This window comes from Erythrolamprus reginae, chromosome 2 (genome assembly GCF_031021105.1).
Source record: "Erythrolamprus reginae isolate rEryReg1 chromosome 2, rEryReg1.hap1, whole genome shotgun sequence".
NCBI lineage: Eukaryota > Metazoa > Chordata > Lepidosauria > Squamata > Dipsadidae > Erythrolamprus > Erythrolamprus reginae.
The window spans coordinates 81,721,480-81,747,594 of NC_091951.1; the positions used below are offsets into that span (position 1 = coordinate 81,721,480).

A 26,115-nucleotide genomic window follows, 5' to 3' on the forward strand; every position below is an offset into this window, starting at 1 on the left:
ACAATATATTTACAAAGCTTCTCTACAAACGAATATTTACAAGGCTTTTCTACATTCTACATTCAAATCTGAAGTTGGAAAAAAAAGGAATAAAAAGGAGGAGAAAACAATGAAATTTAAATAAAAATGTATTTCACAAATGGAAAGTGCAAAGCAAAAGCAAAGTATGACCAAATATGATACTGTAGTTTAAAGCAAATTTGACCTGAGAGATAGTATAAAAATTCACAAATCTTACATATTTTAATACTATATAAATTCACTTGTTAAAAAATATTAAATAAACTTGAAATACAGTGGCAGAAAATTCATACAAAAATTAAGGAGCATAAGCTAGAATTATGTGAAAATCTGTATCACATATTTGCATCTTTTGGTTGCAGGTAGCAGACTGGCAAATAATTCAGGAATATATTGTGATGGCTTCCAGGTGAGCTAATTTACCAGAAGAAATCTCTACCAATGGGGATTTGGCTTGTTACCTTACAATAATTTTAAGATCAATAATACTATATCAGAATTTATTCTAACTTTTTATTCACACGCTTTTTATTGATTTTTTAAAAAACCAAACTGAAAACTTTTTTCCTCCAAATTACATTTAATTTAATCCTCATCAATATCCAAGTACTCTTAGGACTGTCTGTCTATGAGAATTACTTTCTGTCATAGTGAAATTACTTACTGGGATCTTGTCAGTTAATTTAGTGAGATGCTTGTGAAGCATCTAAATCTTCAGAATATAAAGGGTGTTTTTAAAAATCCAGGATAATTTCTATCAGCTGCAAATCTGAGAACAAAACTGCTCAATACTGTATCATTTCTGATTTCTGACGGCAGAAAAAGACCTCATGGACCATCTAGTCTGCCCTTATACTATTTTCTGTATTTTATCTTAGGATGGATATATGTTTATCCCAGGCATGTTTAAATTCAGTTACTGTGGATTTATCTACCACATCTGCTGGAAGTTTGTTCCAAGGATCTACTACTCTTTCAGTAAAATAATATTTTCTCATGTTGCTTTTGATCTTTCCCCCAACTAACTTCAGATTGTGTCCCCTTGTTCTTGTGTTCACTTTCCTATTAAAAACACTTCCCTCCTGGACCTTATTTAACCCTTTAATATATTTAAATGTTTCGATCATGTCCCCCCTTTTCCTTCTGTCCTCCAGACTATACAGATTGAGTTCATTAAGTCTTTCCTGATACGTTTTATGCTTAAGACCTTCCACCATTCTTGTAGCCCGTCTTTGGACCCGTTCAATTTTGTCAATATCTTTTTGTAGGTGAGGTCTCCAGAACTGAACACAGTATTCCAAATGTGGTCTCACCAGCATTCTATATAGTGGGATCATAATCTCCCTCTTCCTGCTTGTTATACCTCTAGCTATGCAGCCAAGAATCCTACTTGCTTTCCCTACCGCCTGACTGCACTGTTTACCCATTTTGAGACTGTCAGAAATCACTACCTCTAAATCCTTTTCTTTTGAAGTATTTGCCAACACTGAACTGCCAATACAATACTCAGATTGAGGATTCCTTTTCCCCAAGTGCATTATTTTACATTTGGAAACATTAAACTGCAGTTTCCATTGCTTAGACCATTTATCTAGTAAAGCTAAATCATTTACCATATTACAGACGCCTCCAGGAATATCAACCCTATTGCACACTTTAGAGTCATCGGCAAATAGGCAAACCTTCCCTACCAAACCTTCCCCTATGTCACTCACAAATATATTAAAAAAAATAGGACCCAGAACAGATCCTTGTGGCACACCGCTTGTAACCTGACTCTGCTCGGAATACTCGCCATTAACAATAACTCTCTGATGTCTACGCTTCAGCCAGCTGCAAATCCATTGAACTATCCAGGGATTAAGTCCAATCTTCACTAAGGACCTGGTGTTTTTGTCCTGGAACTAGCATACTCTCCCAGTATTTGTAAATAGTCAGCATAAATGGTAGAGTAAGTAAATAGATAGTTATTTTGAATTGTATTGCAATTGATAATATAAAAAGAGCAAACAGTACATGCTAAGCCAACACCTTATTAGACTGGATCTGTTTGTATTGCCATACTGTATCATCTCAATATATTATAAATTAATACATCAATTTAATTGAGAATAATATATTTTGATATATAATATGGAAAGACGACTTAGTAACTTTCAATAAATATAAGCTGAATTTGAGGTCAAACACTAATATTTGAAAATACAATTGAAAAAATATGCATTTAACATGAACTCATTTACAAGGCATATACAAAATAACATAAGGATAAAGATGATGAAACCTAGTTGTAGAGAACTAGGTTCAGATGTTCAAATGTAGAGAATTACAAGAGGAAAAATAAGGGAAATGGTAAAAGAACAGACCCAAGAAAAGTAAAAAGAAAATGTGAACCTCTGCTCCCCTTTCATCCCCCCAGGATTACTGAAAAAATAAATCACTGATTCTCTTTCTATAATGCATGAAGAGAACTTGGAGAGAGAATGACAACTTGTATGGAGATGACTGCCAGGCCGAAACTATTGTTGAATTAGAGACTTTGGCCTACTACAAATTAGTATTGTGGGAATTGGGAGGGATGGTTGCATGAGGGGGAAAAATACTAATCATAGGAAATTCCTTTCTTGAAACTCCAAGGTCATCTTTTGTCCAGGACCAGCGGAAGTAGGAGGAGGTTCGTGGATGTGCAGATACAGGATTGGTCCATGTGATGACCTTGGGGGTGGGTGGGAATGATGGATGAACCTTAACCTGGGGTGGACTGTATGATCGTCAGTACTGGGGTGACTACAGTGTGTGACAACATGACTCTGTTAATAAATTGGAACTTGGAAGAATTCCTAGGAATTGAACTCTGATTTATTTCTCAGATGTTAATTGGAACTCTGAAAATGACAGCATTTGAAACAAAAATTCCCAAAGAGATGCTTGAATAAAAGGATTGTTCCTCTAAATAATAGGGTGCTTTCTAAGAAGAGGTGAAATGGGCTATGAGAATAAGTGTGAGAGTGAGGAGGAACAACTGCAGTATAGATCAGCGTTTCCCAACCGGTGTGCCGTGGCACACTAGTGTGCCGCGAGACACAGTCAGGTGTGCCGCCAAGCTCCTAGGGAAGCTCCAGCTAGGCGGGGCGCTGCCGGTGCCTCCGAGCTCCCACTCGCAGCTGTCCCCCAGTTCCTGCCCGTTGCCGCGGTTTCTGGTGCTCTCCTGCTGGGCCCCAAAGAAGGAAGGTGGGAAAAAGGAGAGCTTGATTCTTCATGCCTCCTTTTTCCTGCCTTCCTTCTTTGGGGCCCAGCAGGAGAGCACCAGAAACAGCGGCATCAGGCAGGAGCCGGGGGACAGCTGCGAGTGGGAGCTCGGAGGCACCGGCAGCGCCCCGCCCAGCTGGAGTTTCCTGGCGTCGGCGGCAAGTGTCCTTTGGGCCCGGCGAGAGGGCACTGGCGGTGGGAGAGGGAGCGTGCCGGCTGCAGCTGCCCCAGGCGGTCGCGGGGAGATGGGGGCGGCAAAAGGGAGCATCAGCGCCACCCCTCTACGAGCAGCAAGAGCCTCAGCGACGGGGCACGCCGTTTGCCTTTCGGCTCTGTCGCTGAGGCTTTTGCTGCTCATGGAGGGGAAGGCCCAAAGCCTCAGCGACGTTTGGCTGCCGGGGAGGTGGGGAGGAGAAAATCCTCCCCCCCCTCCAGGAGCAGCAAAAGCCTAAGTGACGGATCGCGCCGTTTGCCTTTTGGCTCCGTCGCTGAGACTTTTGTTGCTCGTGGAAGGGGGGTTGGCAGTGCCGATGCCAAATGCTTTCCCTCCGCGGTGGGGGGTGGAGGGCAGGCGCAGTCAGCCCCAGGAGACAAAGAGGGAATGAGAGAAAGGAAAGAGACAGAAAGGGAGGGAGAGAAAGAACAAGTGAGAGATAGAAAGGATAGAGAGAAAGGAAAGAGAGAGAAAGGGAGGGAGAGAAGGAATGAGGGAAAAAGGGAGGAAGAGAGAGAAATGAGAAACATGAGAGAGAAAAGGGGGAAAGACAGGAGAAGTACCCAGAAATGAGACAGTGGTATAAATTTCAGGAGGGATGATTGATGATTGACTGTACAGGTATTTATAAGGGGATGTTACATGGGATTGTATATATGAGGGGGTTATTTATGTATGTATGTATGTATGTATGTATGTATGTATGTATGTATTTATTTATTTATTTATTTATTTATTAGATTTGTGTCATTTTGGTTGGTGGTGTGCCCCAGAATTTTGTAAATGTAAAAAATGTGCCGCGGCTCAAAAAAGGTTGAAAATCACTGGTATAGATAATGGTCTGATAAAAGAAACCTAGTAAAAAAAAGGCATGAAAGTGGGGAATGCATCTCAGAGTTGATCCTTTTTAATTCTCTGCAACATAAAGGCAGGTAACAGAAGAAGACAACTGTGTTCTCTTCACCGATGATGTAAAACCTTTCAACACCACGGATAACACAGCTACTCTCCAAAAGACCTTGACTTTGTGTCTGAATGGTCAAACATCTGGCAACTCCAAATCTCAACCCAAAAATGCTCTATCCTACACATTGGCAAAAAGAATCAGAACACCAAATACAGGCTGAATAAACAAGACCTTGCAGACCACCCTCACTGCATAAAAGACCTTGGAATACTCATATCAAATGACCTAAGTGCCAAAGCCCACTGCAACAACATCGCCAAAAAGGCTTCAAGAGTTGTTAACCTAATCTTACGTAGCGTCTGCTCCGGTAACCTCACACTACTAACCAGATCATACAAAACTTTCGCCACACCAATCCTTGAATACAGCTCATCTGTCTGGAACCCACACTGCAATTCAGACATAAACTCTCTAGAAAATTTCCAGAGACACTTTATTACAAGAGCCCTCCACTCCTCTACTCGCAACAGAAAACCCTATGCAACTAGACTTACAATCCTAGCTTTAGAAAGCTTAGAACTACGTCGTCTTAAACACGACTTAAGCACAGCTCATAAAATCATCTGTTACAATGTCCTTCCTGTCAATGAATATTTCAGCTTCAACCACAACAACACACGAGGACACAACAGATACAAACTTAAAGTAAACTGCTCTAAACTCGACTGCATGAAATACGAATTTAGTAACCAAGTAGTTGATGCATAGAATTCACTACCAGACTTGGTAGTATCATCACCTAACTCCCAATACTTTACTCTTAGATTATCCACTGTTGACCTCTCCCGATTCCTAAGAGGTCAGTAAGGGGCGTGCATAAGTGCACCATAAGTGCCTTTTGTCCCCTATCCTAATGTTTCTCTTTTAGTATCTTGCATATAAGATTATATTGTGGGACTTCCGACTTCAGACTGACCAAATTCTAAAGCATAACACACCAGACATTGTGGAGAAAAAGAAAGTATGGATCATCGACATTGCAATCCCAGGAGACAGCAGAATTGAGGAGAAGCAGCTAGAGAAATTAGTGAAATACGAATATCTAAAAATCGAGCTGCAACGACTCTGGCATGAGCCAGTGAAAGTGGTCTCAGTGATACTTGGCATGCTGGACACAGTGCCAAAGGATCTCAGCGGACATTTGAAAACCATCAGAATTGACAAAATCTCCATCTGTCAATTGCAAAAGGCCCTTTACTGGGATCAGTACACAGAATTCGCCGCTACATCACTCAGTCCTAGGTGCTTGGGAAGCGCCCGACTGGTGATGAAATACAAAATCCAGCATAGTGATCTCATTTGCTGTGTTGTATTGCTAATAATAATAATAATAATAATAATAATAATAATAATAATAACAACAACAACAACAACAACAATGAAGTTTATCATGCATAAGTAATTTGTATATGCATGAAACTTGGTTTGTATTATATAATTTCATTTGCAAATCTGAATGGAAATAATTTAAATTAGTGAAGTTCACTTGCAGAATCCACTTGTGGGATAGTCCAGTTCCATAATACTCACTGTTAAACTTTGGGTTTGTGAATGGTGGATGCTTCTAAGAAAGTACATAATGTGGAGAACACTTATCATTTTACTATGGAGTGTGGATCTGTAGCTGTTATCAGTTTGTTTATAAAAACAATAGCAGCATCTTAAGAGTTGTCCAAAATATTGCATTTCTGGATTTTCAATTATTGTAGTTTTATACTTTATTATACATATCTACCATAAATATAATTGACCTTAAGTTGTCTGTTCATATCACAGGTATATTTTAGAGAAAACTAAGTAATATTAAATTTAAATTCATTAGAATCACTAGGACTTCAACGTGCTTAATTTTGTTTACCATTTTTGTGAACATCTTTAATAAAAATCATAACAAAGTGTTTCTCATACGGAGTAGAAAGGGGAAAGAAAAACCTGGAAACAACAAGGGGTTAAAAATAGTTTCTTTAAGCAATTTAAGTTTCTTTAAGCATTTGAGTTCAAAATGCTAAATGGATCTTCTTCCAGCTAGACTTCTACTGCCAGTTGCTTTATTCACATGATAAACAGCCAGAAACCAGGATGGCTGATATGCAGTAATCATTTCACACAACTAACTACTCAGCTCCCAGACCAGAAAATAGCACTCATGGTGCTTTAAATCAAGCAAGAATGAGAGGCGCAATAAAACAGAATTTAAAAAAATTATCAGCTCTCTTCCAGCTTTGCACAAAATTTGAGGTTGTAAGCAGTTATTGATGGCGGCAGCAAACATTTCAGCGGAACAGATGATAAGTGAGCTCATCAAAATTCCAAGGCTACTTGGAAAATAATGTTTTTCAGGTGGGCAAATAAAGTACCAAAATTGTTAGAGAAATTACATTGTAAGGAAAGAGACTTGTAAGAAAGTTACGTTATGATGCTGCTCATTTCTACATTACTCAGATTTCATAGTTACTATGTAGCTAATATTTATATTTATTATTTACAAAATATAATAGAAATTGAAACAATTACAAACATTAAATAACAATTACAAGCATACAATGAAGCAAGACAGCCCTAATTAAAAACAAACATTTCAGCATGTCAGCACATCCCTCAGAATACATTAACCATAGTCATGGGACAAAGGTCTAAAAGGGCTTTTCAGAGCCTCAGAAGACAGAGAGTCCTTATCACTTGAGGGATGTACCAGAGGGTAAGAAATTATGAACACAGCAGAATGTCAACTACTTTAGAAAATCAAAATAACAAGTGGTAAATAAAATAACTTTCTTTCCCCCTAAGCAGTGCAACATATTGCAGAGGATCATAAGATGTCAAAAAGGCCACACAGGCTCTTCTCGATGAACTTGTTGCTTTCTCTCCTCAAATTACTGGTAGATACCAATATTTTCTTCCTTTTTTCCCTGGCAGTACACAGAAAATGAATGAATGATTTTGCCTCTATATAAAACTTACGTGTCCTAGAATATACTACAAGGGCCTGCTTCTGACTCACTCTTACAAACTCCCTAGAAAACATAATGGAGCATGTTCATTTGTTGCTGAAGAGATAACACTTATTTTCTTTTCATCTTCACCAAATGTTCAATAATTATCCACTAGAGAGTCAATAACCAATTTGGGATGAATTCTCCAGCAAGAAAAAGATTAGATTATCTGTCAATAAAGTTCAATAAACAGTAGAGGGTCAGAGAAATCATTTATTTTTCCTTCTCCGTGAGACAGACAAGAAATAAGGAAGGGTGACTTGAATTCCAAATTTTAAGAACTCAAGAAGCAAATTAAAAACCATTTGATAAACTGTTCACATTTTAATGGATTTAAATTCTGAGAGCTCATTTGGTCACCTCTGTACAGATAGATCAGATTAACATGCTCTCAACTGATATAATGCTATAGCATAAAGTTAAGACGTGTGAAGTTTAGGCATCTAATCTGATTTTGTGTGCATTCATGATACCCTTCTAAAAAGAAAAAGTGAAAGTAAAGACAAAGGGAAAAATGTTAAATAAATTAAAGCCCTTAGTAAAATATTTGCTAAAGGTAAGACAAACATAGAATATTTGTAAGACTAAAAATGTTCATAGTAATAAAATGGGTACTATGTGATCTATTGTGAAGAACAAATGTAAGAAGGAGCGCAAAAGGTTGTGAAAATGAGTGGGGTTTTTTCCCCCTCCATTTCGTTAAACGGAAGTGAGAGTTTTGTATATCAGGAATCTCATTGGAATGAATCACTAAAAGTATGATTAAAAAAAGAAAAGATAAAGTCAGGATTGAAAATGTGCTAAATAAATATGGACTAAAAACAAATGTAGATGACAAATTGGAAATATATTGAGATCTACCCATATATAAATAATGATAGAAGATCAAACTAAAAATTAATATTTGAAGGAAGAGTGAGTTAAATGAAAAAAAGGGCAAGACTGTGTTGAATGTGGTTCAACAGAGTTAATGAGTACTTCAGAAACAGAGATGCTTAAAGATTAAAAGGTGATTATAGAATGATAGACAAATACCATACTTGGAAAAAAAGTAATGGAACTTCATTTTTCTATATACGGTAATATCTGCAGCATGATTATTATTAGCTTCCACAAACATAAAAAAAAAAGATTCGGCACTATCCAAAATGGAAGAATGGTTGATTAAATTGATGGAACATACTGAGGTGGATAGACTTTTTGATCAGAATAATGTCACTATCTGTGTTTATTGCTGACTGGAAACCCCTGTGGATTTATTTTTTTTGTGCATAAAATAGAAAAAATAATCTGATGATAATTTGATGATTAGATAGGAAAGATTAAAGAAGGAAAAGAGTTGTGGTGTAACTACAGAGCAAAAGATAAAATTATACTTACTTATAACTGCTGTAAAAAGAACATTAGAAGCTACCGACTTGTATCTATTTTTCATTCTTTCCTATTTTGCTTTTACTCTGCCCACCCCCATTTCTTGCACTTTTAGCTTTTACATTCAGTTATTCATTTTTCTGTTACCCATACAACATTTTCAGTCAGGATTGGTTTGTTTATGTATTTGTTTTATTTATATGCTATTTTCTTTCAAGAGCTCAGGGTACTTCCTCCCATTTTTTTCAGACAACCTTTTGAGGCCAGGCCTCAGAGTGACAGTTTTATGTCCTCTCACTCTCTTATAAATGAAGGATTCATTTCCACTCTTCTACTCCCTGGCCAAAGCTAATTATGTTAGGGAATATGAAATTTAAGGTCCAGTTCATTTTGAACCATTTCATTTTTACTGGCTGTACACAATTCTGGTGCTTTCAAACATTCATCAAATCTTCCTTGACTCTGAACTCATTACATTATTTGTTCTTGCATAAAATCTGTAGATTAGAAGACTCTCAAAGGATTCTTATATCCTTGTCAGCAATTAACCAGTCACCAATTTTTGCTTTATATCATAACAAACATGATCCTGATATTTGCCCTATAGAATTGTATATAATTGAAAAACCAGTAGACACCACATATACTTCCTCTGCGTGTTTGTTGGGCAACATGGAAGCTTTAATAGCCTCTGGTACAGGGGATTTAACATTTATTTAAAATGAAAGCCTTTCCATCAAGTGCTGCAGCTGCAGAATTAAGCTCATTTAACATATGTAAATATTAGCAGCATTTGCATAACCCTCACTTTAAAAAAAAAAGAGCAGAAAATGTATTACAACACTGGAGCAAAATTATTTGATACTTTGCCTATAAACAGGATTTATCAAACATTGCCTCTTGCAGACTTACAGTACTGTCGACATAGGCTTCAGTCCATACTACATCATGTTCTTGATCAATCACTTTAGGTCGACTGAGTACATGGAGATATTCCATAACATTTTCTTGCACATCAGCTAGAGTAGAGATCTGAGTGAAAAACCCTGGATATATTGGAGCAGAGAGAGAAAAAATGTGGCCATTCAGACATAATCAAATGAGAAATACACATAAAAGTTATAAATATCTTTTCCCTCGGTGTTAAAAGGAACGGGCTGTATGTAGGGGAGAAATCTAAAGAGGGAAAAAATTGACCAAGGAAGAAGCCCTGTCAAGTTTTAATTTGTGAAAGCACTAGTCTGTGAAATGATATGTCAGTCCAGAACGGCTCCATTCCTCTGAGTGTTCTACACCATTGCACAGCTGTCCTGAATGTTTTTTCCCTTCAGTTCCAAGTCATTTTTTTTCAGCCTCAGGAGAAAGTAAAAAAGGGAGGGAGTTTGTTCTTAAAGATAAATGCTTATGGCAGAGTTCTATTAACTTTTACTCTACAACCTTTGCAACTGCCATATATCACAAATATGAGAGTGATATTTTCAGCTTTATCAAATTCTATCTCTTACATTCTATACCTGAATCAGAGTTTGAGTGCTTCCCAGCAGAGAGCTTTAATGTATTTCTTACATAGTCCATGCAAGAACTTCATCTACCAAAGTGTTATAATCTCTTTCCTGCATAGTCCAATTATCCACACAAGAACCTCATCCATGGCAGCATGAAGTCCTAGTACACATCCACATAAACACACACTTCATTCCTCAGGGCGTCATGAACTATTGGAAAACAATCCATGATTTATTTTATGATGACTTGATATATCGAGAATAAGGGAAATTTGCTTTATTCTTCACATTACTTAAAGTTTCTTCATTCATTCATTCATTTTCTATGCTGCCCTTTTCCTGAGAGTAAAATTACAATCTAAAAATCCCTATAGTTAAAAATTTGTTTAACGCATTCATACATCATACATCATACATTCATTCATTGGCCAGGGCAAGATATTAAAGTTTCAGTGGCCCCAAACCTGCCGGCATGCAGGGACAGTGGGGACAGTGCGGATCTCTCCTTCCATAGGGCTGGAGCCGCCACAAAGAAGGTTCTTCCCCTAGGCTTTGCCAGACGGCATTGTCTAGCTGACAGGATCTGGAGAAGGCTGACTCTGTGGGACCTGACTGGCTGCTAATCAGGAGGCAAATGTATGGGATGTATGAGGCAGAATACGGTCCCGTAAGTAATCTGGTCCGGTTGCATGCAGGGCAAAACATCCAATTTAAAAGCATCATGGAATCTGTGTCTTTTTGCAGATTCAAGCATTTTATTCATTTCCAAAGTTTAGTTTTTTGCCATAGAACCAATTGTCTGAATTTCCTGAAAATCTAAAGCTCAAACTTAGGAATCATACAACACAGCTTAAAAGTTACTGTATCTACATTTTTCAAATAGGGTCAAAAATTCAAATAGCTGCTTTTTCTCAGGTGGCATTCATCTCCTGTTTTCAGAATTCATTTTTAAGGTCTTTTAAAAAGCCAATAATAGACCCTCAACTCAGCAGGAAGCACACAGCAAAAAATGGAGACATCTTCTCAGCTCAGAGTCAGATAAATCTTTTTAAAGTCACTTATTTAAAGGGAAATCAGAGAATCAGATGGAGAGAATTGCTTTCTTAAATAACTTAAACCTAAGCTATATAGGATTATACATTTTGTATTTCATACAGACATTTTTTTTCTGGCAGTGGCAATGCTTCTGTGTATTATGATGCTTCTTTGGGTTCTTTCAGAGACAAATTTGGCTGTTGAGTTTTGTTCCATACTTCCCAAACTCAACTCACAGGTCACCCTATACACAACATGTTATAGTTGTCAGGATGAGACACTACCAGCAATAATACATCAAAAGACCACTTGTCAAAATTAATTTATTTCCAGACTGGTGACCTGATAATAATTAATAATAATAATTTATTGGATTTGTATGCCGCCCCTCTCTGCAGACTTGGGGCGGCTAACAACAATAATAAACACAACATGTACAATCCAATAATAAAAACAACTAAAAACCCCTATTATAAAACCAAACATACACACAAACATACCATGCATAACTTGTAATGGCGTAGGGGGAAGAGCTATCTCAACTCCCCCATGCCTGGCGGTATAAATGAGTCTTGAATAGTTTACGAAAGACAGGGAGGGTGGGGGCAGTTCTAATCTCTGGGGGGAGTTAGTTCCAGAGGGCCGGGGCCGCCACAGAGAAGGCTCTTCCCCTGGGGCCCGCCAAACGACATTGTTTAGTCAATGGGACCTGGAGAAGGCCAACTCTGTGGGACCTTATCAGTTGCTGGGATTCGTGCGGTAGCAGGCGGTTCTGGAGGTAATCTGGTCCATTGCCATGTAGGGCTTTAAAGGTCATAACCAACACTTTGAATTGTGACCAGAAACTAATCGGCAGCCAATTCAAGCCATGGAGTGTTGAAGAAACGTGGGCGAATCTTGGAAGCCCCACGATGGCTCTCGTGGCTGCGTTCTGCACGATCTGAAGTTTCCGAACACTATTCAGAGGTAGCCCCATGTAGAGAGTGTTGTAGTAATCGAACCTCGAGGTGATGAGGGCATGAGTGACTGTGAGCAATGACTCCCTGTCCAAATAGGGCCCAACTGGTGCACCAGGCAAACCTGGGCAAACGCCCTCCTCGCCACAGCAGAAAGATGATGTTCCAATGTCAGCTGTGGATCGAGGAGGACGCCCAAGTTGCGAACCCTCTCTGAGGGGGTCAGTAGTTCCCCCCCCCAGGGTAATGGACGGACAGATGGAATTGTCCTTGGGAGGCAAGACCCACAGCCACTCCGTCTTGCCTGGGTTGAGTTTGAGTTTGTTGACACCCATCCAGGCCCCAACAGCCTCCAGGCACTGGCACAACACTTCCACTGCTTCGTTGACTGGACATGGGGTGGAGATGTATAACTGATGCATTTTTCTGAGCCCCCTTCCCTGAGTTATCAAAAATGCAGAAAAAACAATTGCTGCCAACCTGCCTTCCATTGAGGACCTGTATACTGCACGAGTCAAAAAGAGGGCTGTGAAAATATTTACTGACCCCTCACATCCTGGACATAAACTGTTTCAACTCCTGCCCTCAAAACATTGCTATTGAGTACTGCACACCAAGACATCTAGACACAAGAACAGTTTCTTTCTTGAATGCCATCACTCTGCTAAACAAATAATTCCCTCAACATTGTCAAACTATTTACTAAATCTGCACTACTATTTCTACTAGTTTTTTCTCATCATTCGTATCACCCATTTCATCAAACTTATCACTGTATGACGGTAACTAGTTGCTTGTATTAAGATTTTTATTAAGATTGTTTCCTCACTGCTTATTTGACCCCTATGATAATCATTAAGTTGTGTTGTACCTCATGCTTCTTGACAAATGTATCTTTTTCTTTTATGTACACTGAGAGCATATGCACCAAAGACAAATTCCTTGTGTGTCCAATCACACTTGGCTAATAAAAAATTATATTCTATTCTATTCAGTTCTGTCCTATTCTACTCTTGATACATAATCCATAATTAGACAAACTAATGTCAGTAAAACAGGTCTGCCAAATGACTGCAGTGAGGTACACTTTTAAAAAAAAGATACACTTAATAGTGGTTCTTTTGTTTGTGCCAAGCTAAAACATTATATAGTCTGCCTTTATTTTTACAGCTGGCAAATTTTCAGTTGTATTTGACTGCTAATCTATTCCCTTCAAATGTGGTATTCTGAACCTCTGCAAAACTTTATTGAACATTGGACGGAACTGGAAATATCTGCAATTTCTTCTCCCTCTAGGCTCATTCTCCTCCAGGCTATTGGGGAGATCACTGTAAGTTCATTAGCTATTCTACAGCAGTGTTGGGATCTTGACTGTTTTAATGTATTTCAAATGGGTTGTCACTCTGCCTCATTAAGCTCACACTCCCTCAAGATATGCCCTACTTTTTACAGTTCTGGAAAGTTGGGGACAAGATGGGAGGTGGATGTCTCATACAGCATGGAGTAAATTTCTAGCGATCTAGTTCTGGAGTAAAAAACTTTGTACCCTACAATCCACTTACTTGGAAATCTTGTACAAATCTTTCACCCCTGCTAGGTGCTTCCAGGGGAAAATCACCATAAGGAAAACCGTTATTGGGGTCAGTGGCCTCTGTGACAGCTACATGGTTTGACTTATCCATCTATGCAGGTATTAAAAGCGTATTCCACTTCTTCTCTGATTCTGCAGTCCAATGCTGCCAGGCCCTGTTGGGTCTTTTTTTTGTTACTCCTTCACTCCCCCAAACATCCCTGTATTTAGCAATGCTGTAATTGATTAGGGTAACCTCTTAAAAATATAATTCCATGAGTGAGAAAAAAAATGCTAGAAAATGCTACATTGTAGAGAATCCAAAGATATCAGTTCAACTGATGTCCCAAGAAGGATGCCAGCTTCTTCTTCAGGTAAGTGTTGCCTATGTGTTAATAAAGCAATTTTAGAAGATGCTGGTTTATTCACACATACACACATACACACACACAAACACACACACACAAACACAGTATTGGAAACATGTACTTTTGTTTTTTAACACATCAAAAGAAATAATTCATATCTACATGGATATAGAGCCAGGAACAAAATGTAGTTTTCTTAGATAACCAAGGGGGGTGGGGATTAAATTTGGCAAATATTTTTTAAAAAATAATTTTCTTCTTAAACTAGAAAAGTAGAAGACAAAAACTTAATCAAATGGGGTATATACTTTTTTAGAGCTACACATGCTATTTAATTTAAATTTAATTGAATTGAATTTAAATTACAGTATTTAAATACAGCTAATATAATTCCTAATTCAATGTTTTTGGTAATTTTGTCATATTCCAACTTAGTTTTGTCATCTTAAAAAAAAAAATCAATTTTCAAGCACCTTTTGGGAGGCCGCACAAAAGATTTTGGATAGCTGGACAAGGAGAAGTTTCATTTCACTCTGGTCCAATTCACACGGCTCATCTGTTTAATTGTTACTATACTACAATGCTACTTAATCTGTTAGATACAAGATAAACACCAGATAGTCATTGGGAGCAGGCATGCAAGTGATAAAAGGTGCATGACTTCATTAAGCAAATGCTTCAATTTACATATTGGTATCACATTTTGGGATGAAGTATGCAAGGAGTATGTGAGGTAGTGATGATAGTGGATCTTATTATAGATGCCACTGAATCCCAGGTAGAAAAAAATTATCTGGAGGCACTCAAAAGATGTAGTTGAGGAAGTGCCAAAAAGCACTGCATGCAAAATCCCAAGCTAAAGGATTTTGCTGGGTCAAAGATTTTCTTCTACTAAGAAAGTAGTAAATTAGTAACCTTCTGATATACAGTGATCCCCCGCTCGTTGCGAGGGTTCCGTTGCAGGACCCCCCGCAACGAGCGGGTTTTCACGAAGTAGCGCTGCGGAAGTAAAAACACCATCTGCGCATGTGCAGATGGTGTTTTTACTCCCGCAGCGCTAGCGAGGAGCCGAAGATTGGGGGCGGCGTGGCTGTTTTAAAATGTCACCGCCGGCATGGGGGGCTTCCTAGCAGCCCCCCAAACCCGGGTTGGGGGTCCGGGGGGTGCTGGCAAGCCCCCCATGCCGGCGGCGACATTTTATAACAGCCGCGCCGCGCTGGCTGTCGGCGCTTTCGAGCTGAGTCCCGGAGCGAATTCGCTCCGGGACTCAGCTCAAAAGCGCCGACAGCCAGCGCCAGCGAACGGCTTCTCCGCGCTGGCTGTCGGCGCTTTTGAGCTGAGTCCCGGAGCGAATTCGCTCTGGGACTCAGCTCAAAAGCGCCGACAGCCAGCGCCAGCGAACGGCTTCTCCGCGCTGGCTGTCGCCGCTTTAGAGCTGAGTCCCGGAGCGAATTCGCTCCGGGACTCAGCTCAAAAGCGCCGACAGCCAGCGCCAGCGAACGGCTTCTCCGCGCTGGCTGTCGCCGCTTTCGAGCTGAGTCCCGGAGCGAATTCGCTCCGGGACTCAGCTCAAAAGCGCCGACAGCCAGCGCCAGCGAACGGCTTCTCTGCGCTGGCTGTCGGCGCTTTCGAGCTGAGTCCCGGAGCGAATTCGCTCCGGGACTCAGCTCAAAAGCGCCGACAGCCAACGCCAGCGAACGGCTTCTCCGCGCTGGCTGTCGCCGCTTTCGAGCTGAGTCCCGGAGCGAATTCGCTCCGGGACTCAGCTCCAAAGCGCCGACAGCCAGCGCCAGCGAACGGCTTCTCCGCGCTGGCTGTCGCCGCTTTCGAGCTGAGTCCCGGAGCGAATTCGCTTCAGGACTCAGCTCGAAAGCGGCGAGAATGAACGGCGTGGGCGGGCGAAGGGCGGGCGGCAGCGAGGAGTTTGCGTGGGCGGTGGGGAAACTCCTTGTTGATGCCCGCTGCTCGCCCTCCCGCCAGCAAGAGGGGGAAGACCCAGGGAAGCCGCCCAGCAGCTGATCTGCCGGGCGCCATCTACGCATGCGTGCCCATAGAAAAAAAAGGGCACACATGCGCAGATGGTGTTTTGACTTCCGGGTTGAAAAATCGCAAATTACCCTGTTCGCAATGGTCGGGGATGCAATAACCGGGGTATTACTGTATTTCCAATTTCTTCCCATTATAATTAAATTTTAATTTTCAAAGCTTCATATGGGTCTTTTACAGTGAGATAATTAAAAATAAGAAACAAAAACAAACTGCATTCCAAGACTAAAAAATGATAGAACAATATATGATATTTTGGCGTGGTGACCAATAATATATGACTAGTGATTGGGCAAGACTTTTGAAATCAACCATTATGAAAGGAAGTGCCTTTTCATGAACAGATGTCCTTAGATCTCTATCAAGCATGGGTAATGCACTGTCTGAAAAGTGAACATGCTTTGGAATTAACTAAACGGCCTTTGAAAAACTTGCTTCAAAGGATTCTTGTACAGTGACTAAGTCTAAATCCTAGTGTGCAATATTAGTTGATTAAGACAAATCTTTAAACAGGATAATTTCCATCAGATGGGCACCAAGACTGGTTAATGCAGTAATGCATAACTAAATGCATATACTTCCAACGAGTCATTTAAATATCATGTGGCGTGCACATATACATAAGTACACATATAATGGAACTGCAGAATAAGCGAAGCATTTTTATTATTTTTACATCATGGCGCCGTATTATGGATTTTGGAATCACAGTTCTTTCATTTTTAACAAGAGATACATCTGCTTTAGTGTTCCCTGATGAGTTCTATGTAACACTGGATTTGTTATGGCTCACAATCTTTAGAAACAAAAAAATGAACTAGATCAAACACACATGGTCAAGAATTTCCTATTATTTTAAAATCAACTAGAAACCCCCAAAGCTACAGTAAAACCTGATAAATCAGCTAGACAATTTTCACCTATTAGCTCTTTGCAGGAAATATTCAGACAGTTCAATTTGCAAAATTAAGTACATCAGACAATGCATGTGTGTCTATATCTAAAATGAGAACAACCAAGAAAAGAAAACATCTCTCATGTCACACTTGCTTTTTCTTTTTAATATGCAAAAATCTATTTTTGCCTTAGTAGGATTCTTTGGTTTCTCTATGTAAATCAAGAACTTCCTTCCTTCCAAAATTTCATTTAATTATTTTATATTACTTATCTCTCCTTTCCTATAGTTCAGAGCCACAAACAATGCCTTTGTGGGACAGAGACCATAATTTTCATTTTATATTTAGGAGTGAGTTGATACTCAGGCTGTTATTTTCTTGTGGTCACAATTATTACAGGGGATGTTTGCATTTGGCAATGCTACATTATTCAATTTTAAACAAGAAAGCTGCCAAAATTGAATATTTACATTATTCAATATAGGCAAAAGACAAACAAAATTATCAACTAACATTAGGATATAAATTATGTTCTAAACACTTAGAAATTTTATCCACTCAACCACCTAGGAGAAACGGTTTTATCAACTGTCTTTAGTTGCTTAGGGAAGATTTTATTTGGCAAGCTGCTCTGTAGAATTGGCACCAAACATAATATATCCCTGCTTTTTTCTCCTATATACCAATTCTGCTTCCAAATATCTGGGATCACCAGAATCTATCCAGCACATAATCATATGGATGTTTATTTCAGTGTTTCTCAATCTCAGCAATTTTAAAATGCATGGAATCCAACTCTCAGAATTTCCAAGGGACAATGCTGCTTACAGAATTCTATGATTTGAAATCCAGACATCTTAAAGCTTCTGAGGTTGAGAAATATTGGTGGCAGAGTAATTTATTCCGAGATAAACATACATAGAATGGCAATCTTGCAGAGTTCATATTAGCTTATATTTTTAGGCAGCAGAATCAAAGTGGCATACATTGCAAGACAAAACCCAGTATTTTTCATTAAATCTAGAAAGTTAGTGGGAGTAATGACAATTGGATGAGGTTGATAGAACAACTCCATTTTTCTTGGACACTAAATGCATTACGATATTTTTCAGAGTATAAGACGCACCCTTATACTCCCAATAGAGGATGAAAACCTGGGTGTGTCTTATACACTGAATGTAGCCCCACCCAGCCCTTCCACCCTCTGGCCTCTGCCTCCAGGCAATTTATCTCTTTGCAGCAAACAGTGCAGAGCCTGATTAGCACAAGTAATTGAATTGATTGCCTCCCTACACACAGCTGATTCAGCACAGGCAGGCCATGTGCTAAAACTGAAAGTGAAACTAGCTGCAAGGAGGCAAATTGCTGGAGGTGTATTGCTGGCAATGTTGGACGATTGAAACTGCCAGGAGGTAAGTCAATAACAATAAACATCTATAAAATGTTCAAATTATTAGACTTATTTTTTTAAGACTGCTTTATTATTGTTCTAGACCAGCGTTTCCCAACCGGTGTGCCGCGGCACACTGGTGTGCCGCGAGACACATGCAGGTGTGCCGCGAGCTCCCCGCCCGATCTGCCCCCTCTCCTCCGCCACCGCCCCCTGCCTTGGGGCGCGACTTCTCTCGCGGCGGCTGCGGCTGCAGCTTCAGCTCCTCGGAACGAAAGCGCTCCCAGCCCTCTCTCGCAGCCCCCTGGCTGGGAGCGCTTTCGCTGCGAGAGAGGGCTTTCTCCATCCGTTTCGGGAATGCCGGCCATGCCCCGCCCCTCTCTCTCTCGCGCCGCTCCCCTTTTCTCTCAGCCCTCCCTGGCTTCACTTCTCAATCCCTCCCTCCTTCCGTCTTTCCTTCCCCTCAGCCATTCTGTCTGGGGGTCTCCCGCTCTTCCCTTCCCCGCCTCCCAGGCTTTGCCTTTGCCACCCCCACCCTTTTTTGGTTGACAAGGAGTCCTTTGCTGCATCCCGCAGTTCGCACTTGGCTAGAGGCCGCTTTCCCTGGCTGCGCTCGGAACCGACAGGGCGCTGCTCTTTCTCTCTCTCACTCTCTCCCGTGAGGCGGGGGAAGGGGAAAAAAAGCAAAAAAACCCTTCTTGCAGCGGACCCACGCTCGTCCCTTCAGCAGCGAGGGAGGGAAGTCAGAGGGCGAGGGAGCGAGCGAGCACTCTTGTCCTCGGTGCCCTCTGCAGCCTGCCTTCCTTCTTCTTTGCCACCGCTGAGGGACGGAGAGAAAGATAGAAAGGAAAGAGGGAGGGAGAGATAGAAAGGAAAGAGGGAGGGAGGAAAGAGGGAGGGAGAGATAGAAAGAAAAGAGATAGAAAGGAAAGAGGAGGGAGGAAAGAGGGAGAGATAGAAAGGAAAGAGGGAGGGAGACAGAGAGAGAGAGAAAGAGAGACATAGCAAGAGAGAGAGAAAAAAAGAAAGAGATAGCAAGAGAGAGAGAAAGAGATAGCAAGAGAGAGAGAGAGACAAAGAGATAGCAAGAGAGACAGAGAGAGAGAGAGAGAAAGAGAGAGAGAGAGAAAGAGACATAGCAAGAGAGACAGAAAGAGAGAGAAAGAGAGAGAATGAAAGAGAGATAGCAAGAGAGGCAGAGAGAGAGCAAGGGAGAGAGAAAGACATAGAGGGAGGGAAGGAGGGAGAGAGAAAGAGAGCAAAAAAGAGAGGAAGAAAGAAAGAAAGAGGGATGGAGAGAGAGAGAAAGAAGGGAAGGAAGGAAGAGAGAGAAAGAGGGAGGGAGAAATAGAGTGAAATGGAGGAAGAGATATTTTTTTTGTCCAAACTTTTCTTTAGCCCCCCTGCCCCCCGCCCCCCCCGTTCAGTGTTCCCCAGGATTTTGAAAATATGAATAATGTGCCGCAGCTCAAAAAAGGTTGGGAAACACTGTTCTAGACAACTTAACAATATGAAGAAGCTTTTTAAAATAAAATCTTGATCTGAAGAGTGCTATTGTATCTTCTTTTAAATAGCAGGGAATAACTATACTTCCAGAAAGCCTGATCAAATTGAAAGATCTGTAAAAGTATAATCTGAAATGTAACAGTGTCCTGTTTAGTATTAAGATTAAGGCAACTGAGTTAAACCCTGACTTCACCATGTTTGGAGTAGACCTATTTAAATAAATGGAAGAAGTTAATGTGACTACATTTAAGAAAACTTTCTTGCATTAATATACTGGCATAATGTGCATTTTCTCCAATTCTTTGTTATTTCTATGGGTCAGACACACATGCATAGAAATACACAGCAAATAGTGTATATTATCTGTACTGTTTGCAATTTGCTGTTTGGCAAATTATTGAGAGACAGAGGCCTTGTTTTCCTCCCCCAATTTAATGTGCGTCTTATAATCCGGTGCATGTTATACTCTGAATAATATGGTATGTTGATTAAAATAGTTGCATTTTACTGAAATGCTTGCAATGATTTTATTTTTCCTATACAGAAAGAAACAGTGATCCCGCATAATATTGTGATTACAGAGTTAATTGGACTGGGATAAAAAACCTGGTTCCAAAGTTACTTGTCCTTGAAAATTTGGCCATTGTACAATTTCTGCAGCCATATAATTGCAGCCGAGGCACTTGTGCCTGACTCCTGATTTTGACATTGCAGCAAGTCACAGTTATATGATATTTTATAAACAAAGTCAATGGGAAAGTCAACAGGAAACCATAGTTACAGAAGATTCTTGCTTAACAACCCACATTTCTTGCATAACCATGGCAACTGGGACTACTACCGCTATGTGCTGCAATCACGTGATATTGTATTTTACAAAGCAATTATGTTTCCAATTAACAGAGGCCATGTGTCAATCTATTAAATCATAACAAGGACTCAGATGCATTTTTCCAGGTCATTAAAGGTCCAAGAAGAACTAATCAGAGCAGAGGGCAGAGGTGGGTTTCAGTAGGTTCTGACCAGTTCTGGAGAACCAGTAGTGGAAATTTTGTGTAGTTCAGAGAACTGGTAGCGGAAACTTTGAATAATTTGGAGAACTAAATATAAATATGTAAATATCACCTCTGACTGGCCTTCCTCCCATCTATTCTGTGCCTCCTGAGTCCCAGCTGATTAGGAGGAAATGAGGATTTTACAGTATCCTTCTCCTGCCATGCCCACCAAGCCACACCCACCAAGCCACACCCACCAAGCCACACCACGCTCAACAAGCCATGGCCACAGAACGGGTAGTAAAAAATTTTTTTGAAACCCACTATTGAGAGAAAGGATAAACATATCTAATAAATAAATCTAATAAATAATAATAATAAATAATAAATCTAAATAATAATAAAAATAAATAATAATATTTTATTATAATATTAATAATAATATTAATATTATAATAAAATATTATAAAATATTATAATAACAATAACAATAATAACAACAATAACAACAATAATAACAATAATAACAATAATAACAATAATAATAATAATAATAATAATAATAATAATAATAATAATAATAATATTTTGCATAGACTTGAAACCCACCTTTGTTGGCACAAGCCATCCATTTGAGATTATCTGCAAAGGCAGCTTCTCTTCCTATCAGGTAGGTGAAAATGCGAACCTAAAAATATAATTGGGTATTATTATAATAAAACTTCATTTACAGAAAACACTTTATATAAACTTTGTATTAAGCAGGTTATAGATAAAAATACCGACGAATTGCAAACACATTCTATTGGAATTTTCTTCTCCACTGAATGAGCAATAATTTTACACACCTACAGATTTTGGACACACGCCATTTTCTAGAATGATAAGCAAATGTAAAATGAAAAGGTGTCATTTTGGAAATTTAATGTGAAATCACATGATTGAAAATGTAGTACTTCGCTCTGATCCCAAGTTTGCAGTTAATGACTGCTCTATCACAAAAGTCTACTGTATATGTGGACACATGAGGTAAACTACTGGAAAAGCTTCTATCTCTCTGATGCAGTAGTGCAGATTTCCCACAATAATGATAAATTATTTCAACCAAAAGAGCTATTCAGCACTGAATGTTTGTGAGAGATTTATAAAGTCAACGCTTAATTCCTCCACTCCCAATTACATGGGAAAATAGTTGGAAACATAAAGTTCAATTTGCAGTCCAGGGAAAATTCAGGTTAGAACTATTTCAGTTCATTGAAAATGACATATTTTTGTTGTTGCTACTTATCCCCGACAATCATTTACTTGGGAAAATACTCAAGAGTATTCAACCAGAGCCTTCTAACTTTACAAGGAAATCAGGAAAACCACCACAAGACACAATTATGTTACCTGAGTTGATTATTTTGTTTTACTTTTTCCATGCAGTTTTAATAAAAAATTTAAAAAAGCAAGTGTCCTAAACCAGTGTTTCCCAACCTTGGCAACTTGAAGATATTTGGACTTCAAATCCCAGAATTCCCCAGACAGCATTTGCTGGCTGAGGATTTCTGGGAGTTGAAGTCCAGATATCTTCAAGTTGCCAAGATTGGGAAACACTGTCCTAAACCCATTTGGAAAAATGAAAAGAACTGGTGAGCCAAATCATCTTGATTTTACAAAATGGAGTGAACAACAGAGTCATATCCCCCCCCCTCCAGTATAGAAGGCAAAGACATCCTAGTCACTTCAGCCTAACAAGTGCAACTACTGTATGCATACATTCAGCAGTGATAGCTACATTGGGCAAAAGATTTCCAACCGCAATAACCACTTCTGCTCTGGACTTTCACCTTGAAGGAGACTCCCTGACTCTTCCTGTCCTCCAACATGCCTTTCCTGCATGTGACAATTCATTTGCATCCCCACATATACTTCTTGATTACACTACCTCTTGTGCACCATCCAAAACCTGTATGGCAGCTTTCACAAGCACTCTCAGGCCCTCTTCCTATGCTCATTGCCTCCTATGCACCATTCCTAACTCGTGTGGCACCCTTACCCAATTTCACCACACCCTCTCTCCCTTCCCTGGCCCATGCTTATTCCTAAGATCCCCACAGACTCCTATCGACCCACATTGCCTTAGCTTCTGAGACTGGGTTCTGCCCTTAAAGATAGGAATCCAACACAGACTTCAATCCTAAATATTTCTAGCTGTTTTTCAGTCTGGGAAATCCGAAACTTAGAAAGTTCCTCACCCGATTAGTATACCCACCAAACTCCTGTATTGTTCCCATTACTCTAAGTGGGAAAGACTGGTTTAAAAAGAAGAAGAAGAAAAGAAGAAAATCAGGGGAACTAATAGCGCTTTTCCTACTTCTGTGCTGCTGAAACTAACTGTCTAGGGCAGTGATGGCAAACCTTTTTTTCCTCAGGTGCCGAAAGTGCGTGTGTGCACGCTATCATGCACGCGCAAGTGCCCACACCCATAATTCAAAGCCTGGGGAGGGCAAAAACAGCTCCACCCCCAGAGGCCCTCTGAAGGCTGGAAATGGCCTGTTCCCCAACTTCTGGTGGGCCCAGTAGGCTCGTGTTTCTCCCTCCCCAGGCTCAAAAGGCTTCCCTGGAGCCGGTGGAGGGTAAAAATGCCCTCCCCCATTCCCCCTGAGGTTCTCTGGAAGCCAAAAACACCTTCCCAGAGCCAAAAGTCAGCTGGCCGGCCCACACATGCATGTTGGAGCTGAGCTAGGGCAATGGCTCGCGTGCCAGCAAATATGGCTCCACGTGCCACCTTTGGCACCTGTGCCATAGGTTTGCCATCACTGGTCTAGGAATATTGTAGACTTCTTCAGTGTCCATGTACTCTAATCACTGGCTAGGTTTAAATTCAAACAGAAGAAGAAAATGATAAAAATGGCAAGAAAAAGGTAGCCCCACTGAGAAATAAAGTAGATGTTGTGTCATTAATTTTGAAACATATCAAATAGAAGTCAAAACAAATGTCCTGTGATGAGGAGAATTAGTTCTTAGTCCTTCTGATTCACTTAACTAACATAGGTATTCCATGTGTAGAACATAACTTAACATCAATTTAGGTGCTGCCACCGAGGTAGCATCTTGTCCCAGGTTGCAGACTAGTATATTACTTTTTGCAGCCAATTAAAATTTGAAGTGCTTTTCCTGGCCTATGAGTCAGTTTTTCATTACTTACTGCAACTGTTACAAAGAATCATTGACCTAATCAACCAACGTCAAATCAAGAGCTGCTTTATGAGAGCTGAAAATCTTGCCCAACAGCAGCCAAATGGGCATGGAAACTTTTTCCTCTATTTCTGGTTTTAAAAAGCAATGAGGCTCACTAGAAACATCCATCATATTGAGCTAAAGAATTGAATCTGCCTGGTCCATACATAAATGATGGCATATATAAAAATAATAATAATAATAATAATAATAATAATAATGATAATGATAATAATAATGCTGTGGCACAGATGATCCACTGGAACTTGTGCCAGAACTACCATCTACCAGTGGCAAAGAACTGGTGGGATCATAAGCCTGAAAAAATGGTCGTAAATGAGCAAGCAAAACTACTGTGGGACTTCTGACTTCAGACTGACCAAATTCTGAAGCATAACACACCAGACATCCTGATTGTGCAGAAAAAGAAAGCATGGATCATCGACATCGCAATCCCAGGAGGAGAAGCAGCTAGAGAAATTAGTGAAATACGAAGATCTAAAAATCAAGCTGCAATGACTCTGGCATAAGCCAGTGAATGTGGTCCCAGTGGTACTTGGCACGCTGGGCGCAGTGCCAAAGGATCTCAGTGGACATTTGAAAACCATCGGAATTGACAAAATCTCCATCTGTCAATTGCAAAAGGCCACTTTACTGGGATCGGCAACCATAATTTGCTGCTACATCACACAGTCCTAGGTGCTTGGGAAGCACCCGACTGGTGATGAAATACGAAATCCAGAATAGTGATCTCGTTTGCTGTGTTGTATTGACATAATAATAATAATAATAATAATAATAATAATAATAATAATAATAATAATAATAATAATAATAATAATTGTTATTGTTGTTATTATTATTGTTATTGTTATTGTTATTATTGTTATTATTGTTATTATTATTTAGATTTGTATGCCGCCCCTCTCCGAAGACGCGGAGCAACTCACATATAGTCCCTTGACTTACTTCTTTAAGTCATATCTCATGTTGATGGGCAATATGGATGGCCATAATAGTTACTCTGCGTTTCATAGAAAGAGAAGAAACATATCTTTTTACTCCAGAAGTGATCAACAGCATAGCAGGAATAAATCAACAATAATGCAAACCTCACACTGCATTTACATGATCAGTGTGTGTGTGTGCGTGTGCCCACTGTTTGTGCAAATGGACCTGCATGCACGCATACTACTCGCATGGAATCATCTCCTCTCCCTGCGCTGGTCCACAAAGCGGGAAAGATTAGGGAACTCTGCCTTGCCCAAGAGATCTATTTCCTTTTTATATCCTTTCAGAGTAATCCACATATATTTGCTCTTTGCTGAGTTTGATTCAGCTGAACTGTTCACCTAAGCACAACTGCAATATTGTAAGCAAAATGTTTAATCTCAAAAAGAGAAGGAAATAGTACCATCAGATTTATATCCAACTCCAGTACATAAATTGTCACCAGGGCTTAGCTCAGAAAAGAATGTGCCGAAATATATTCTAAATAGAAAACAAATCAATTGGAGAGATTTATGGCTAATGGTCTCCTTTTAGCTTACACATAATCAAAAACCATGTCCATAATAGAAGTAGAATAGGCTGAGCTGTAGCACAGAGAAAGATGATCTAATGTGGCATCAGTCCGAAGTACCAAAGAAACTAAATTCAAGTCATTAACTTTGAACAATGGTCTACTGGAAAAAAAAAGGGCAAGGATAACAGTTTTCTCCTTCTATCAAATATGAATGCATGTCAATAGTGGGCTCTAAAACCAGTTGCTGCTGGTCTCTGCTTGTGCTCACACTTGCGTGTGAGAC

At 39.8% G+C, this 26,115-nt stretch overlaps 1 protein-coding gene across 1 annotated transcript in view; it reads right to left on the reverse strand.

The window, feature by feature from the left end:
- CACNA2D3 (calcium voltage-gated channel auxiliary subunit alpha2delta 3) overlaps positions 1-26,115 on the reverse strand; it is a 700,147-nt gene that overhangs the window by 195,995 nt on the left and 478,037 nt on the right. The window contains exons 12-13 of the mRNA XM_070738505.1: positions 21,692-21,770; positions 9,728-9,861 (exon numbers count right to left, since the gene is read on the reverse strand). Coding sequence (XP_070594606.1) covers positions 9,728-9,861; positions 21,692-21,770 — 213 coding nt within the window. The remainder of the gene's footprint in view (positions 1-9,727; positions 9,862-21,691; positions 21,771-26,115) is intronic.